The sequence below is a fragment of the Dasypus novemcinctus genome, chromosome X, assembly GCF_030445035.2.
Source record: "Dasypus novemcinctus isolate mDasNov1 chromosome X, mDasNov1.1.hap2, whole genome shotgun sequence".
Classification (NCBI taxonomy): Eukaryota; Metazoa; Chordata; class Mammalia; order Cingulata; family Dasypodidae; genus Dasypus; species Dasypus novemcinctus.
In genome coordinates this window covers 185,704,960-185,722,838 of record NC_080704.1, presented here as the reverse complement: position 1 = coordinate 185,722,838, position 17,879 = coordinate 185,704,960, and the positions used below count along the sequence as shown (strand labels likewise).

The 17,879-nt window shown below is 36.8% G+C and overlaps 1 protein-coding gene across 20 annotated transcripts in view; it reads left to right on the top strand.

Annotated features, from left to right (window-relative positions):
• MTM1 (myotubularin 1) overlaps positions 1–17,879 on the top strand; it is a 105,757-nt gene that overhangs the window by 75,046 nt on the left and 12,832 nt on the right. For all 20 annotated transcript variants that reach the window (XM_071212952.1, XM_058291685.2, XM_058291695.1 and 17 more), the window contains 5 exons: positions 808–996; positions 4,811–4,996; positions 9,277–9,483; positions 11,267–11,359; positions 11,912–12,025. In XM_071212952.1, the coding sequence (XP_071069053.1) occupies positions 808–996; positions 4,811–4,996; positions 9,277–9,483; positions 11,267–11,359; positions 11,912–12,025 (789 nt within the window). The remainder of the gene's footprint in view (positions 1–807; positions 997–4,810; positions 4,997–9,276; positions 9,484–11,266; positions 11,360–11,911; positions 12,026–17,879) is intronic.

The following is a 17,879-nucleotide window of genomic DNA, read 5'->3' as shown; positions in this document are numbered from 1 at the left end:
TCCAATTATCTACTTTTGGAATTCATAACCATATCAAACTGCTACAGCATCCTATTATTAACACCTTGCATTAATATGATACATTGTTCATGAAAGCACATTTTTATAATTGTACTGTCAACTATTTAGGGTTCACTGTTTGTACTACTTTTGACATGTAGTGTTTCTCATCCACTATGAGCTAGTCAAAGCAGATTTCAAATATGTTAGACTTTGGTATAAAAATAGAGAAGACTGATTTAGAGTAAAGGTTTGATGAGCTCTTCTATGACTCAGATAGCTAGGCTTTCTTATATAGCTTCTGTTAGCTTTTTTGGCCATTTTGACTTCTCTTTTGCTCCCCTGGGTCTTTATCCCATGTTACATTCTAGAATTGAGGCTGTTGGAAAAATGACCTGTAAATGTGAATTGGTATTATGTGAAACATTTAGCCAGAGGTGATTGCCTTTACTTCTCAGTTTCCATTAAAGCTGTTCCTATATGATAACAATTCTAGTACAGAGCTAAAACAACATCAGAATCTTTCTGTTTTCTTTAAATGGTACAATCTTCATTTCTATTAGATGTGATCCTAAATTAAGAATAGTAGAGCAATTCATTATTCTAATTGTCTTCGAGTAGTCATATTTGTTAAATGTGTGTTTCTGAGCATGTAGGCAGTGAAATCTCAGATGGACAAGTATTCTGTCTCAGCAGAATAAGATTCACTTCATTGTGATTTTTTAATGCTCAGTTTTTTTAATAGTTTTAACTGTTTTCTTGAGACCTGGATTCTTGATAGCTAAAAAACTTCTTACCTAACTATAGGTGCTCTCATGGATTCATCCAGAAAACAAGACAGTCATTGTGCGTTGCAGTCAGCCTCTTGTTGGTATGAGTGGAAAACGAAATAAAGATGATGAGAAATATCTCGACGTTATCAGGGAAACTAATAGACAGATTTCCAAACTCACGATCTATGATGCAAGGCCAAGTGTAAATGCGGTGGCCAACAAGGTGAGTGTATTTAAGGACATGACAGAAATGTATCTTACGTACAGAATGCATGGGTTTACGTGACGATTTTTGCCATGGTATATAAACGTGTTGGTTTAAATTAATAGTTAAATTGAGTTTAAGTAAGAAAATTACTTCATTTAGATAGAAAATCATTTTAATCACAAAACTTCACTTAACCAGAAGTAGAAAACATTGAAGTCAAATGGAAAGAAACTTTAGGAAAGTTAGACAAGTCTATAACTGTAATGAACTTGGTTTGGGGCCAGAATTTTTGGCAAAAGTTAGAATCTCTTTGGAGCTCTTTAGACTGTTGATGATCACTCTCATTGTTTACCTGTTGAGGTATTTGTAAAGAGTTGTGGAAAGCTGTAATTGTTCAAATCCTAAATTCATAGCTTTACCAAAACACTGTCCCTGTACACAAATGGACTCATAAATGTGTATTCTCATTTATATAAGATTATTCAAGAAACAAGTACTTCCACATATATGAATTTCCAAATAACAAGCTCACTGCTTTAAGTTCACATGCACGCATGCATGTGTGCACATACACACCGTTTTAATGTTTTCAAAGAACTCTGTCTCAGTTTTCTTTTGTACCTTCTTGAGCAGAGTGTCCTAAATGAACTTGGAATTGATTAGGGACATCAGGGTGAACATCAGGGATTGTATGGCATTGCCTTTAGGAGTTCCTTGAAGCTGTTACAAGGTAGAAGGCTGACTGTCCCTACACTAAATAGCCCCAGATTGCTCTACTGTTTCCATTTGATTTCTCCTTTGCATTGTGTTTTTCCGCCACCGTTATTGCCAGTTGTCATTTCCAAGAGAGCTCGGTATGTCTGCCCTGAGTTGTTCACTCCCATTCAGCTGTTCAGATTTATTGTTTCAAGTCTACTGTAGACTTGAATTGCATCATCTTTAATGCTTCACTTATCCCAAGGTCATTGATCTGGCATCTTCAATTATTCAGAACCTAAGATAAGAGCCTGAAAGGAAAACAAGTCCTTGAGTAGTTCAAATAGATGCAGTCGGTTCATAAATGGCATCTGTGTGTCCATATATACACGAATGTGTGTAAGATCATGTGTGCATTTGGGGAGTCAGCTCCTAATTATTTCCACAAGGACCTTCTGTCTTATCCTCTAATTTTGGGGAGCTTCCCCTGCCACATGCATGCTCTTGGACCAGCTATCTGTAACCACAGTTGGTTTTTGTTAGATAATGAAAATGATTTTGTAATTTTAAGTAAAGCAACTAGGAAGTTAAATTGATAACTAAGTTAGGAATTATAAGTGAAACATTTAGGAAATTAAATTTCTTGTTAGATTATCATTAATTTTATTCATCTCTGTTCCTGTTCTGCTTCATATATAATTCAGAGTTGAATACATATATTTCCATGTATATGAAAATGAAATATTTAGAAGGAATATTTAAAAATACTAAATTGTGTAAAACAAATCCCTTAATTATATTAACACTTATGTTTGTTGTTAAAGCAAGTGGGATTCTTGGATGCCTTTTTAACTCTCAGGAAACGTGTCTCTATTTCTAGTCCCCTCAGGAATGAAAGGAAGGAAAAAATTATGGAAAAAGCCAAGGCCTTTATGATCTATGTATCATCCATTTAAAAGCCACACTCAAGTTCCCCTCCTCCCCTGGCCGTTCTCTCCCTTAACCATCTATATCCATAGCAACAGGCCTTTAGACCTTTACATTGTTGTACTGGGTAATTTGAGTTGTTCTGTTTGCTATAGAATGGAAAAGCAGAAAAGGACTTCGAAACTAACCAGAGATGGAGAATTTGCACTTTTGGGAGCCCAATCTGTTTGACTAATTGACTTTTACCCTTCTGACTTGTGTTCTCTTTGGGCCTTATGTTTTTTCTCCCCTGTGGATATTTAGAAATTTATAACCCCAGCTGTAACAAGCAGCACCACCTCATTTTAAGTTAAACAGACCAACAAACAAAACTCAGGAGGGAGGTAAGATCTAGTACCAAGCTGCTTCTATTTTGTGGCAGTGACACAGTGCGATGAATTAAAGTCAAATTGTATTAATGTCTGTTTCTGTCGGAAACTTTGGCGATGAGTAATCAGTGTATTTTCTTTTTATTTTTTTTCTCATACGTTTTTAGTTATTTATGAAAGAAATTCCAGTGTCAAGAATCTTTTTGAAAATCCCATGTTTAGAGAAGCAGATTGCCTGTCCGTGGGACGGTGGCAGGGTTCATTGCATTATAGACTTGCAGATGTAGCAAAACTTTGGAGGACAGTAGGTCCTGTGCTTGCAGTTTGCAACAGTGACTCCCAGGTGGATGGGAGCCCCTGTCAGGACCTCCTGCTCTGAGCCTCAAGGCTTTCTTCCCTGAGACATGGTTAGCCAGGAAATGGAGAAGATGGCCCGTTTGTCTGTTTATTCATTAGCCAAAAACTTTTTTGAAATGACAAAGTTAATATTTACTGTCTACTTACTACTGATGCTATTTAGAAATATTTCTGCCAAAATAAAATATATTTTTCTCTCTTAGAGTCTTTGATACCCAGGTGTCTGGCTTCTGAGTAGGTCTCCAGGTGTGGAGTGCAAATGAGAGCCTTATTTCTACTGTAGGAAACCTCTATGGAAAAAACCATAGATTGCTTTTGCCCTACCGTCCCAGCTACCTGTTTATATTCCTTCTATTGTTATAAGTGACAAAGAAGGAGGCTTATTGTAGCAGTAATACATTTGTCTGCTGAGTTTCCCTTGACTCTTCTGTTCCAGGCAGGTGCTTCCCAGTTCTCTTCCCACAGGCACTCTGGAGTCAGTATAACATTGGTTTCTCTGCAAATCTCGGAACTGTTTGTCTTTTTCTTAAAGGGCCAAATCCCCTATATTCTATGGCATTTCAAAACATTTAAGCAGAATGCATCCAGGTTCCGAAACAGAAACATACTGTTTCTGTCTGTCTGTCTAGAGCACAGGCACTCCTTACTATGCTGTAAAAGTGAACCAGTGCTTGCCTGGGCATGGTAGTATTTGTAGGCTGTAAGGTAGGTGGTGGCTGTCTTGTCCCCTGGAGCTTTTTATTCTTTGAGGGCCCACTATGTGCAGTGCACTGTCCTTGGTGTTAATGTAGCAGAGAGAGAGCCATGTATAGTAAAAAAGGTTCAGCTTTGAAGTCAGTCTAGATTCAAATTTCACTTATTTACCCGTGTGACTTTGGAAGTAATTAAAGAGCATCTCTGAGTTTCTGTTTTTCATATGCAAATTAGGGATGATAATACCTCGTCTGGCAGTTTTGCTGTATGTTAGATAAAATTATGTAAACTGTGTACATAACTGGATAAAATTATAAAAAGCAAGAAACGGTACCTGGAACGTCACAGGGGCTCATTAAATGGCTCCTTTAATCCTGGGAGACATAGGTATTATTATTGCCTAGTCTACAGCAGAGGAAATTGAGACTCAGAGAGGTTAAATGCCTTGTTCCAGGTCACACAGTGAAAAGGGGCTGAAGCTGAGCTATCAACCAAGGTCTGTCTGGCTCCCAAACCTGTGGTTTCCTCTAATCCATCATGTTGCATGTGAATACCATTATAGTGCCACAAATGCAGAGAATTGTCAGCCTGCCATCTTTTTCCTAGCTCAAAGTATGACTAATGTTGTTTAGGCTTAGTGTTGGATAGGAACTCAAATCTAATGAATTATTGCATTTAAATTGGAGATTTTTAGGTTGAGATTTGGAGAACAAATAACTTAAAATATTTGGGAAAGTCACCGATGAAATAAAAAACTCCACTGATTGTTTGTATATCTTGTTTCTTAGGCAACAGGAGGAGGATATGAAAGTGATGATGCATATCATAATGCTGAACTTTTCTTCTTGGACATTCATAATATTCATGTTATGCGGGAATCTTTAAAAAAAGTGAAAGACATTGTTTATCCTAATGTAGAAGAATCTCACTGGTTGTCCAGTTTGGAGTCTACTCATTGGTTAGAACATATCAAGGCAAGTGTATTTTTTAAAAAATATTTGCATATTTAAAATATTTGCATAGAGGCTTCCATAATTTTTAATGGAGCAGGAATTTTTAATTCTTTAAATTTTAAAAAATTGAACACAGAGAGGAAATATTTGTAGTTTAATGTTCTACATTTGACACTTTGATGTTTCTTTATATTTTCCTTACCTGAGTTAAAGATTTCATAATGTCACCTCCAGACTGTTTTTAGAATGTTTGTACCTACCTCTTTGCATCTCATCAATGGTATGTAGTTCAGTCTTTCTATAGGTTTATTTAGGAATGGCCAATTTATTATCTAATCATTACTGTATATGGTCCCAAGGATCTAAATAGAGGTTATTTTTGTTGAAACTAATTTCAAATGGACTTTTTTCTAAAGATTGGGTGTTGTGTTTTTGTGATGTCCAATCTTTCATCTTGATAAAAGGCATCAAAAATCCTCCACTCTTTTAAAAGTAAAAGTACGAAGCTCTTTGCAAGAACTAACACTTTTAGAAGCCTTTTAGTTCTGTAAATAAACAAAAATTAACAAAACCCTGCCTACTTTAAATAGGTGAATTGCTAAGATAGATTGTTTTCTAGTCACACTTTATTTTCCAACTTGATGAGAATTGTGTTTTTATTTTGCCAATCTAAAGTTCATTTTTCTTAATTGATCATGCTCAAAAATGATTTGCAAAAAAAAATGAATTGAGACAATTAAATGCATGGGATCCTGGAACAGAAAAAGTACATTCTGGGAAAACTAAGAAAATCTGGATAAACTGTGGGTTTTAGTTAATAATATATATCACTATAGGTTCATTAGTTGTGACAAATGTACCATAGTAATATAACATGTTAATATACCATATTATAACAATAAGGGAAACAGGATTGGGTATATGGAAACTTTGTGTTCCCTCACAATTTTTCTGAAAATCCGAAACTATTCTCAAATTAAAAAATTTTTTAAAGAAAAGATTGCACATCTATTGTGTGCAAAGTCTCGTGCTTTGCCTGTGAATGGGGAGAGGTTTAAGACATACTTCCTGCCTTAAAGGAGGTTTATGTGTAGTCGGAGAGATGATATGGATGTGTAAAAAGAAACAGCATATTCTAAGGTACCATTGTTAAGTACCACATGAGCCTTCATAGTAAAGTCAGTGGAAGGAACAGACTCTTTGAGATTTGGTGGACTTGGTCTAGGCCTTGAAAAAAAAGCAGAAGGGATGGTAGAACCCATTCCAGAAAAAGGACACCCGGAACAAAACCCAGAACCAGGCATGGGTGAGGCCTAAAGTTAGGAAGAGTAAGGACAGATCTTGGGGAAGCCATATGGTGAGAGGTTTTTGAATAGCACAGTTTTTTAGGAAAATGTTCTGGCAGCTGCTTATAGAGTAGATAGAAGAGGGAAGAAACTGACATCAGAGAAGACAGAATCATTTCAAGAGTCCAAAGATGAGATACTAAAGCCTAGATTTGATTGTTGTGACAAGGGGTTTTAGGAAAGGGACAGACACAAGAGATGTTTCCAGTGAAGGTCCTGGAGTGCCTGTAGCTGGATGTAAGATCTAAATTTAGGATGATGCCAAGAGGGTGAGTTAGTTGAAAAAATGATGCTACCATTTGCAGATGAAGAGTGGGCCTGATCAGGGAAACACCACCTGGAACTCATAATAGTGGGTTAGGATAGAGGTATAGGATTGGGAATCAACTGTTGGGAAACAACAAATACCTGCCAAACCCCACTGAGTACTTCATATCCCCCAGGGGTTGGGAGTTTCTGGCTGTAGAGGTAGTGGTGCTGGCGTGGGTTTCTGTGTGTGATTTATGATGCAGGGGCTCTCCTTATCCATGTGAGTTTCTTGGGGCTGCTGTAACAAATTATTGCAAACTTGTTGACTTGAAACAGCACACATTTATTCTTCCCCAGTTTTGGAGTTCAGAAGTCTGAAGTCAGTTTCACTGGTCCAAAATCAAGGTGTCAGCAGGCCCATACTCCCTCCAGGGGTTCTAAAAGAAAGTCTCTTCCTTACCTTGACCAGCTTCTGGTGACTGCTGGCATTTGTTGGCTAGTGGCCACATCACTTCAGTCTCTTCTCTGTCATCCCATGGCTTCTCCTCTTTGCCAAATCTCCTCCTGCTTCCCTCTTATAAAGACAAATGTGATGGCATATAGGGCCCACCTCAGTAATCTGGGATAATCTCCCCATCTCAAGATCCTTCATTTTATCACATCTACAAAGTCCCTGTTGCTGTAGAAGGTAACATTCCTACGTTCTGGGGATGAGGACCCAGCCATCTTTGGAGGCCATTCGTCAGTCTGCCACCCTGTCTCCCAGTCTTGGGGCTGCTGAGAAAGGAATGCCATGGCCAGCACTCACTGCTCTCTGGTGAAGTGGTCCTTCTAGTCTCTGTGTGAAACCAGGGAAGCCTTTCATGTGTGAGAAAACCACCACCCTTGGCACATCTCCCCAGTCCTCATTCCAGTCAGTTGACAGAGCCCACTTTGGGTGGAAGAGGGGCTCTGTCATTTCTGGAGCTTGCATTTTCTCTTTGTCCCTTTCAGCACTCTTCCCCTGTAGCCCTCTTGTTGTAATGTGTTATCTTGTGCTTCTTGGAAGGCAGCTATCCAAACACATGCTCTGTGTCAGCACTTGATGTGGGGATTGTCTTTTACTGCAAAATAAGCTGGTGGGGATACATTCCTATCATCACTTTAGAGAGCAGGAAACCATGGTTCCATGATTGGTCCAAGGCTCAGCATACTGTAGGTGGTGGAATGAGGCTCCAGTCGCAGGCCTTCAGCCATAGAATCTGTGCTTTTAACCCACAAGCTGTGTGCCATCTGGTGGTTGTCATTTCCATCAGTGGCCAGTCTTTCAGATGATTGAAGAGCGTTTCATGTGTGGGTTTTTAAAATCAGAATTTAGTTACATTGGTTAATTACAACTGTTCCTGTCAGAAAGATTGTGAGAATTCATGCCTTACTGGGAAACATCTACCCACTGATGAATGGAGAAACAGAATTTGGTCTCTCCAGACAGTGGAATTATTATTTGTCCATAAAAAGATTCTGATGCATGCTATAACACCGATGAACCTCAGAAACATTATGCTGAGTGAAAGATGCCAGGCACAAAAAGACCCTCTTGTATGATTCCATTTGTATGCATTTTCTATAAAGGCAAACTATAGAGGTAGAATACAAAGCAGTGGTTTCCTGGGGCTGAGGTGGGAGCAGGGATTGATCTCAGGCAGGCATGAGGGCACTTTTTGGGGGAATGAAAGTATTATACAACTGTATTATGGTGATGGTTGCACAACTGTATAAAGTACTAACACTTACTGAACTGCATAGCAAATTCTATGGTTTATATACTATACCTCAGTATAACCAAATCACCAAAAAAATGACATCATAGCAATAGTCTTCATAAACATATAGTTAGTAGAACTTCTGAGCCTCAAATTTTTACTAGAATGCCATCATTTTATCTTTAGGATAACTATTCCACTATCTACAACTCAAATGAGAGTTCATATTTTTGTCAGTATAAAGGCCAAAAGGTGATTTCCATTGTATCTGGCCAGTGATTTTGCTAATATGATCGTATACGTGAAAATAAGATTTAAATGCAGTTTGACTCTCTGTTTCTGGTTTTTTAAAAATACCTAGGGAAGCGGACTTGGACCAATGGATAGGGCGTCCACTACCACATGGGAGGTCTGCAGTTCAAACTCCGGGCCTCCTTGACCCATGTGGAGCTGGCCCATGCGCAGTGCTGATGCGTGCAAGGAGTGCTGTGCCTTGCAGGGGTGTCCCTTGCGTAGGGGAGCCCCACGCGCAAGGAGTGCACCCCTTAAGGAGAGCCGCCCAGTGCGAAAGAAAGTGCAGCCTGCCCAGGAATGGTGCTGCACACACGGAGAGCTGACACAACAAGATGATGAAACAAAAAGAAATACAGATTCCCGGTGCCGCTGATAAGGATAGAAGCAGTCACAGAAGAACGCACAGAGAGCAGACAACTGGGGGTGGGGGGGTGGGGGGAGAAATTTTTTAAAAAACTTAAAATAAAACCTAGGTGGTTTTGAATACAGTTTCTATAGAGGAAGAGCAACAGGTTCTGTAGCTCCTGGTGTTATATTTTCAGAAATCTTTCTGTTGTAGACATAAATCAATATTTTTAAAACAAGACTTTTTCTAGGATTAAAATATGCAGTTTCAAATATAAGCAGTATCTTACTGCCATATATTGACTTGCATCTTTTTTGTTGCCAGCTTGTTTTGACAGGAGCCATTCAAGTTGCCGACAAAGTGTCTTCTGGGAAGAGCTCGGTGGTGGTACACTGCAGCGATGGGTGGGACAGGACCGCCCAGCTCACGTCCCTGGCTATGCTGATGTTGGACAGCTTCTATCGAAGCCTGGAAGGCTTTGAAATACTAGTACAAAAAGAATGGGTCAGTTTTGGACATAAATTCGCATCTGTAAGTAGACAATAAAGCTAATTTTTAAAAATGTCAAGTCATTGCCATGTGTGATTTAAAAATTAATAGCTGTCAAACCATGTAAAGAGAAACTCTTAGGAATGCAATAAAAACTACAGTTTTGAAAATGCATGATGCCTTGGATTAAGTCTTTCTAGGAGATGTGTATCTGTATCCACTATTTATACTTACAGTTGAGAGGAAAACAAAGTCTGCAGAGAAATGTTTAAATTGAAAATAACAAAGGAAGGAAGATAAATTCTTGCCCACCTAATATAGCTATTAGAGCAGGGGTTCTTAACTAGGGGTCCAGGGGACCCCCAGGGGTCCATGGAAAGGGGGTCTGTGAGCTTGAATTGAAAAAAACCAACTTATTATCTTTATTTCTGTGACTGAAATCTAGCATTTCCTTCACTTATGAATGTATGCAGTAAAGAAATTAATTTTTACCTCACTGGCAGAGGGGTCTGTGGAATAAAAAAGGTTAAGAACCCCTGTATTAGAGCCAAATGTATTTTATATAATTTCTAGACTTTAGTTGAGGCCTTTTTTATTATTAGTCATTAATAAACATTTTAAAAGTCATATAGAGTGCCTGTTAAAATTCATATTCCCCCACTGAATGTTATGCTTGGGAGTGATTGAGATGAGAATGCTTATGTTGTATGTATATTGTCACATTAAAAAAAAAAAAGGAACTGAAGAAATAATGGCAATTAAATGAATACATGATCCCAGACTGGATCTAATAATGAGGGAGAAAAGACCTGAAAGAACATTATTGGGACATATGAAAAGTTGGAATATAGACTGTAAATTTTACATGAACCTTAAATTTCTTGAACTCAGTAACTGCATTTCAGGTTATGTGAGCATCCTTGTTCTTAGGATATGTATACAGAAGTATTAAGTGTTCAAGGAGCATGGTGTATACAACCTACTCTCAGATGTTTAGAAAATAAAAAGATGGACAGATAAATAGGAAGACAGGTAAAATAATGTAGTAAATGTGACCAAATGTTGAAAGCTGGTAGACCTGGGTATCTGGGTGGGGGGTATATTGGAGTTCTCTGTCTGGATTTTGGATTAGTTTTGCAACTGTCCTGTAAGTTCAGAATTAAACAAAAGTTTAAGAATGAAAAAACTATATTCCAAGGTCTTGTCTCCAGAGGCTCTTTGCATAAGCATTGTTTGTACAAAGGGCCTCTGATTGATTCTCGTAAATGGGATCCATAGACCCCAGTTTCAGAGAGCCTGCTCTGTGACCTTTTATCCTTCATCCAAATTTCCTAGGTAGTGTGAATAACATTTTCAAGTAGAAAGAATTGTTCGATAAATGAATAAATGATGAGATTTTTGTTTGATTCTTATTTTAATTTTTTTTTTAAAAAGAATTTTTAATGGTAATCATACCCTTTTTGACATGATTTCAAGTCATGAAACTTTAGGATTGGTCTCTTTGCAATCAAAGTAAGTACTTTGAGTAGAGCCTAAATGTATGTCTTGGTAACATACTATGCAGCATAATCCAATAACACTCAATATAAGACATAATGCTTTGTCAGTTTTTATTGGTTCTATACAGAAGTATATATACTTAATCTACATTTTTTTCAAAACTTTATATAATTTGACTATATTTCCATGAAAAAATATAACATACTATTTACTGTATGAGAAACTTGGCATTTAGAAAGCCATCAGATTTTGTGGGTTATATGCTTTCTTCAGATTTGTACCTATGAATTACCCTCCCTGATTCATCCTCCCTGATTCATTTCAGAGAATAGGTCACGGCGATAAAAATCATGCTGATGCTGACCGATCTCCTATTTTCCTCCAATTCATCGATTGTGTATGGCAAATGTCAAAACAGGTAAGGGGTACAGAGATGAAAATACATTTGAATTAATGTTAAAATTCTTTTGATATGATATCTTGGATTTGCTTGCAAATAATACAGAGCAGCAGGTAGAGATACAGGAGTGGCCATGCATGAATAATTGTTGAAGCTGGGTAATGGACACAAAGTGTTCCATTTTTCTTTTCTCATGGCTATTTATATGTCTGGAAGTTTCCATAATAAACCTCTGAACATTAAATATTTAACTGTATTATTTCTATCAATGGAGGAACAGCAGCAGTGACAAGACTGAATCGTTTTTCACACACTTGACATACTGAAATGACCCTGTATGTTCAGGAGGCCCCAGGAAGTAGGCCTATTTTTCCTGCCTTTCCTCTTGGTTCCCTTACTGACCACTTACTTAAACTTCTGGTCCCATGCAAAGCACCAACAAATGAGCTAGAAGGTTCTGCTGTCTTGCAGGAACTCTGCACCCTGGCAGCTTTCAGTCATATGTACAATGCTTAGAAACGAAAGACCAATCGCAAGTTGTCATGCTTTGTTTTGCTTGTTTTTATCCAGTTCCCTACAGCTTTTGAATTCAATGAACGATTTTTGATAACAATTTTGGATCATCTGTATACTTGCCGGTTTGGTACTTTCTTATACAATTGTGAATCCGCTCGAGAAAAACAGGTAAGTAAAAACGGTCATCTCTTTAGTAAAGGTTCTCCAAAATGTGTATAGTCTGACATGACATAAAAGGGGAATGTGATAGCTTGGTTTGTGGCAGATGCGAAGTTTCTCATTTAAAAATTTTTAAATTTTATTAGTGAAGGTGTGGGTTTACAGAAAAATCATGCAGAAAATGAAGAGCTCCCATACACAGTTTTTTCTATTATTGACAATTTGTATTACTATGGTACCCTTGTTAGAATTGATGAAACAATGTTGTTATAATTATACTATTATATTAATACTATTTAACTGTTTAACAATTTACTATTGAACTATTGAACTAGTCCATAGTTTACATTAGGGTTTACTGTTTTTGTTAAGCAGTCCTATGTGTTTTTTTTAGTTTTTATTCTAGTAACTAATATACAACCTAAAATTTCCCCCTTTTAACCACATTCAATATATAATTCAGTGCTGTTAGTTACATTCAAAATGTACTACCATCACTACCATCCATTACCAAAACCTTTCCATTACTACAAGCAGAAACTCTGTACCAATTAAGGATTAAGCCCCTACCCTGACCACTGCTAGGCTGCTGTATTCTTGTTTCTGAGTCTGTGAATTTGCTTATTCTAATTATTTCTTATCAGTGGGATCATACAATATTTTGTATGGCTTATGTTACTCAAAATGATGTCTTCAAGGTTCATCCAAGTTGCCACATGGATTAGGACATCGTGCCTTTTCACGGCCGAATAATATTCAATTGTATGTATATGCCAGTTTTGTTTATCATTTCATCTGTTGATGGGCACTTGGGTTGCTTCCATCTTTTGGCAATTGTGAATAATGCCACTGTGAACATCAGTGTACATATCTTATTTTGAGTCCCTGCTTTCAATTCTTTTGCTTTTATACTGAGAATACGGTAATTCTATACTTAACTTTCTGAGGCACTGTCAAACTGTTTCCCACAGCACCGTTTTACATTTCCACCAGCAATGAACACGTATTCCTGTTTCTCCACATCCTCTCCAACACTTGTTATTTTTCCTTTTTTTTTTTTAATGATAGCCATTCTAGTAGGTGTAAAATGGCATCTCACTGCAGTTTTAATTTGCATTTCCCTAATGGCCGATGATGTTGAGCATCCTTCCATTTGTGTATCTTTCGACCATTTGTGTATCTTCTTTGGAGAAATGTGTAGTCAAGTCTTTTGCCCATTTTCAATTGGGTTGTTTATCTTTTTATTGTTGAGTTCTAGGATTTCTTTATATATTCTGGATATTAAACCCTTTTTGGAGATGTTACTTTCAAATGTTTTCTCCCATTCTGTCTTTTACTTTTATGATGGAGTCCTTTACACAGAAGTTTTGCATTTTGATGAAGTCCCATTTATCTGTTTTTTTCTTTTGTTGCTTGTGATTTGGGTGTACATAAGAAACCAGTGCCTAACACCTGGTCCTGGAGATGCTTCCCTATATTTTCTTCTAGGACTTTTATGGCTTGGGTTTTTGTATTTAGGTCTTTGATACATTTTGAGCTAATTCTTTTGCATATGGATACCTACTTTTCCCAGCACCATTTGTTGAAGAGACTATTCTTTCCCCATTGAGTGGACTTTGCACCCTGCTAAAAATCAATTGGCCGTAGATGTGAGGACTGACTTCTTAATTCACAGTTCTATTCCATTGATCTATAGTTCTGTCCTTGTGGCAGTACAATGCTGTTTGGATTACTGTGGCTTTGTAATTTTTTTTTCATTTTTTGATTATCTTTTTTTTTTAGATACATAGATCACACAAAATGTTACATTAAAAATATTAAGAGGTTTTAAAATCAGGAAGTATGAGTCTTGAACTCTCTTCTTTTTAAAGTTAGTTGTGACTATTCAGAGCCCCTTACCCTTCCAATTAAATTTGATATTTGGCTTTTCCATTTCAGCAAAGAAGGCTGTTGAAATTCTGATTGGAATTGTATTGAATCTGTAAATGACTTGGGCAAAATTAACATCTCAACAATATTTAATCTTCCAACCATGAACACAGAACATCTTTCTGTTTATTTAGGTTGTCTTTAATTTCTTTTAGCAATGTTTTGTGGTTTCTGTGTATAAGTCCTTTACAACCTTGGTTAAATTTATTCCTAGATATTTGATTCTTTTAGTTGCCATTGTAAGTGGAATTTTTTTCTTGCTTTCTTCTTCACATTGTTCGTGACTGATTTATACAAACACCACTTATTTTTGCATGTTAACCTTGTACTTTGCCACCTTGCTCAATTTGCTTAAAAGCTCTAGAAGTTTTGTTGTGGATTTTTCAGGACTTTTTATATATACGATAATGTTGTCTGCAAATGGGGAAAGTTTTCTCTTTCCTTTCCAATTTGGATAACTTTTATTTCCTTCTCTTGCCTAATTGCTCTCGCTTAGAACTTCCAGTAAAATGTTGAATAACAGTGGTGACTGTGAGCATCCTTTCCTAATTCCTGATTTTACAGGGAAAGCTTTTAGTCTTGCACATTGAGTAAGATCTTAGCTGTGGGTTTTTCTTGTATGCCCTTTGCCATGTTGAAGAATTTTCCTTCTAAGTTTTCTAATTGTTTTAATCAAGAAAGGGTACTGGATTTTGTCATTTTCAGCATCCTTTTCAGCATCAAGTGAAATGATAATGCGTTTTTTTTCTTTGTTATATTAATGTGATTTATTACATTAATGAATTTTCCTATGTCAAACAATACCTCCATACCTGGGATAACTCCCACTTGATCATGGTATGTAATTCTTTTAATGCACTGTTAAATTAGGTTTGCTAATATTTTGAAGAGGATTTTCACGTCTAAACTAATAAGGGATTTGGTCTCTAAATTTCTTTTTTTGTGGTTATCTTTATCTCACTTTGTTTTTAGGGTGATGTTGACGTCATAGAATGAATTAAGAAGTGTTCCCTTCTCTTCCATTTCTTGGAATAGTTTGGGCTATATTGGTGTTCGTTCTTCTTGGAATGTTTGGCACAATTCACCAGTAAAGCCACCTGGGCCTGGGCTTTTCTTTGTTTGGAGGTTTTTTTTGTTTTTGTTTTTTGTTTGTTTATTTGTTTTCCCTCCCACCCTTGCAGCTTGCTTGTTGTTTTGCTCTCTGTGTCCATTCACTGTGCACTCCTCTGTGGGTTTTTTTTGTCTCCCTTTTTTTTTGTTGCGTCACCTTGCTGAGTTGGCTCTCTACAGTGCTTGTGGGCCGGTAGCACTCTGCGATGTGCAGGCGAGCCTGCCTTCACAAGGAGGCCCTAGGGTGCAAACTCAGGGTCTCCTTTATGGTAGGCTGGGAGCCCATCTGATTGAACTACAGTTGCTTCCATGTTGGGAGGTTTTGAATACCAATTCATTCTCTTCACTTGTTATTGGTCTTTTGAGATCTATTTCTTCTTGAGTCAGTTTAGGTAGTTTGTGTGTTTCTAGGAATTTGTCCATTTCATCTAGGTTATTTAATTTTGTTGACATATACTTTATAGTATCCTATTAAAATCCTTTTATTTCTTTGGGGTCAGTAGTAATGTCCCCCCTTTTGTTTCTGATTTTAGTTATTTGCATCCTCTTTTTCTCTGTGTCAGTCTAGCTAGAGGTTTGTTGATTTCATCAGTCTTTTCAAAAAAATCAACTTTTGGTTTCATTGATTCTCTCTATTGATTTTTTTATTCTCTATTTCATTTATCACCACTCTTTTATTTTTATTTTCTTCCTCATGCTCAGTTTATGTTTAGTTTGCTCTACTTTTTCTAGATCCACCAATTGTGAGATTAGGTCTCTGATTTGAAATCTTTCTTCTTTTTAATATAAGTAGAGTCATACATTTCTCTCTCTGCACTGCCTTTGCCACACCCCATGAGTTTTGGTATGTTGTGTTTTTGCTTTCATTTGCCTAAAGATAATTCCTAATTTTCCTTGTGATTTCTTCATTTAACCATTAATTGCTTAAAGAGTACATTGTTTAATTTCCACATATTTCTGAATTTTCCATTTCTCCCTCTTTTATTGAGTTCCAACTTCATTTTATTATCATCTGAGAAGATACATTGTATGATTTCAGTATTTTTAAATTTGAGACTTCTTCTGTGACTTACCATGTGGTCTGTCCTGGAGAATGATCTGTGTGTACTAGAGAAAAATGTGTTCTACTGCTGTTGGGTAACGTCTTCTATATATGTCTGCTGGGTCGAGTTGTTTTATAGTATCTTTCAAGTATTGTATTTCCTTAATGATCTTCTCCCTAGATATTCTATCCATTATTGAAAGTATCCTACTATTAATGTAGAACCATCTATTTCTCCCTTCAAATCTGTCAATAATTTCTTTATGTATGTTGGGGTTCTGCTGTTAGGTGCATATACATTTATAATTGTCATGAGTTCTTGTTGAATTGACCCCTATATCAGTGTATGGTGACCTTCCTAGTCCCTCTAACAGTTTTTTACTTAAGTCTATTTTATCTGATGTTTGTATAGCTATCCCAGCTCTCTTTTGTTTACTATTTGCATGATATATTTTCTCCTTACTTCCACTTTCAACTTCCTTGTGTCTTTGAATCTCAGGTGAGTCTCTTGTAAACAGCATTTAGTTGGGTCATGCATTTGTATCTATTCTGCCAATCTCTGCCTTTTGACTGGGCAGTTTAATTCATTTGCGTTGAAAACAACCACTGATAATGCAGGACTTTTCTTTTCTCATTTTGCTGTTTGGTCTTTTTGAGTCTTATACCATTTTAGTCCTTCAATTCTTCCATTAATGCCTACTTCCATATTTATTTAATTTTTTGTAGTGTACAGTTTTGAATCCTTTCTCATTTCTTTCTGTATATATTTTCCATATATTTTCTTCATGGTTACCATGGGGCTTAAATTTAACATCCTGAATCTATGACAATCATGTTTTATTTGACACCAGCTTAACTTCAAACTATGTTCCTATAGTCCTCTGTTCCCCCTCTTTTTGTTGTATTGTTACAGATTATATCTTTGTACAGTGTCTGTCTAAAGCCATAGATTTATCATTACCTTTTTTTATTAGAGAGTTGTAGGTTTACAGAACAGTCACGCATAATATCATTACTTTTTATATATTTGTATTTTAGAACCTGTAGGAAGTAAAAAGAGGAGTTACATGCCAAAATATATGATACAGTATTACTGGCATTTTTATGGTTAACTTTACTGGAAGTATTTATTTCTTTATGCTGCTTTTAAGCAGTCTAGTGTCCTTTACTTTTCTGTCTGAAAAACTCACTTTCACATTGCCTGTAAGGCAGGTTCAGTGGTGAAAAACTCACTCCACTTCTGGTTATATGAAAATGTCTTAATCTCTCCCTCAGTTTTGAAAGGCAGTCTTGCTGAATATAAAATTCTTAGCTAGTGTGATGGTAAGGTTCATATGTCAAATTGGCCAGGTGATGGTACCCAGTCATTTGGTCAAGCAAACACTGGCCTGATTGTTATTGTAAATAAATTTCATGGACTTAAATCAACAGTAAATTGATTGCATCTATGTCTGATTACATCTACAATTAACTGAGGGAATTTCTCTGCTTTAGCCAGCCAGTCTCTCCTGGAGAATTCTTTAAAAACCTTCCTTGGAGTTCCCAGCTTACAGCCTGCCCTGTGGAATTTGGACTCATGCATCCTCATGGTTTCATGAGATGGTTTTAAAATCTCATAGCATTTACCAAATATCTTGTCAGTTCTCTTTCCCTAGAGAACCCTGACTACTACGGCGAGCATTGTTTTTTTTCAGCATTTTAAATATTTTCCCACTGCCTTCTTCCCTCCATGGTTTCTGATGAGAAAGTTGCACTTAATCTTATTGGGGCTCTCTTGTACAT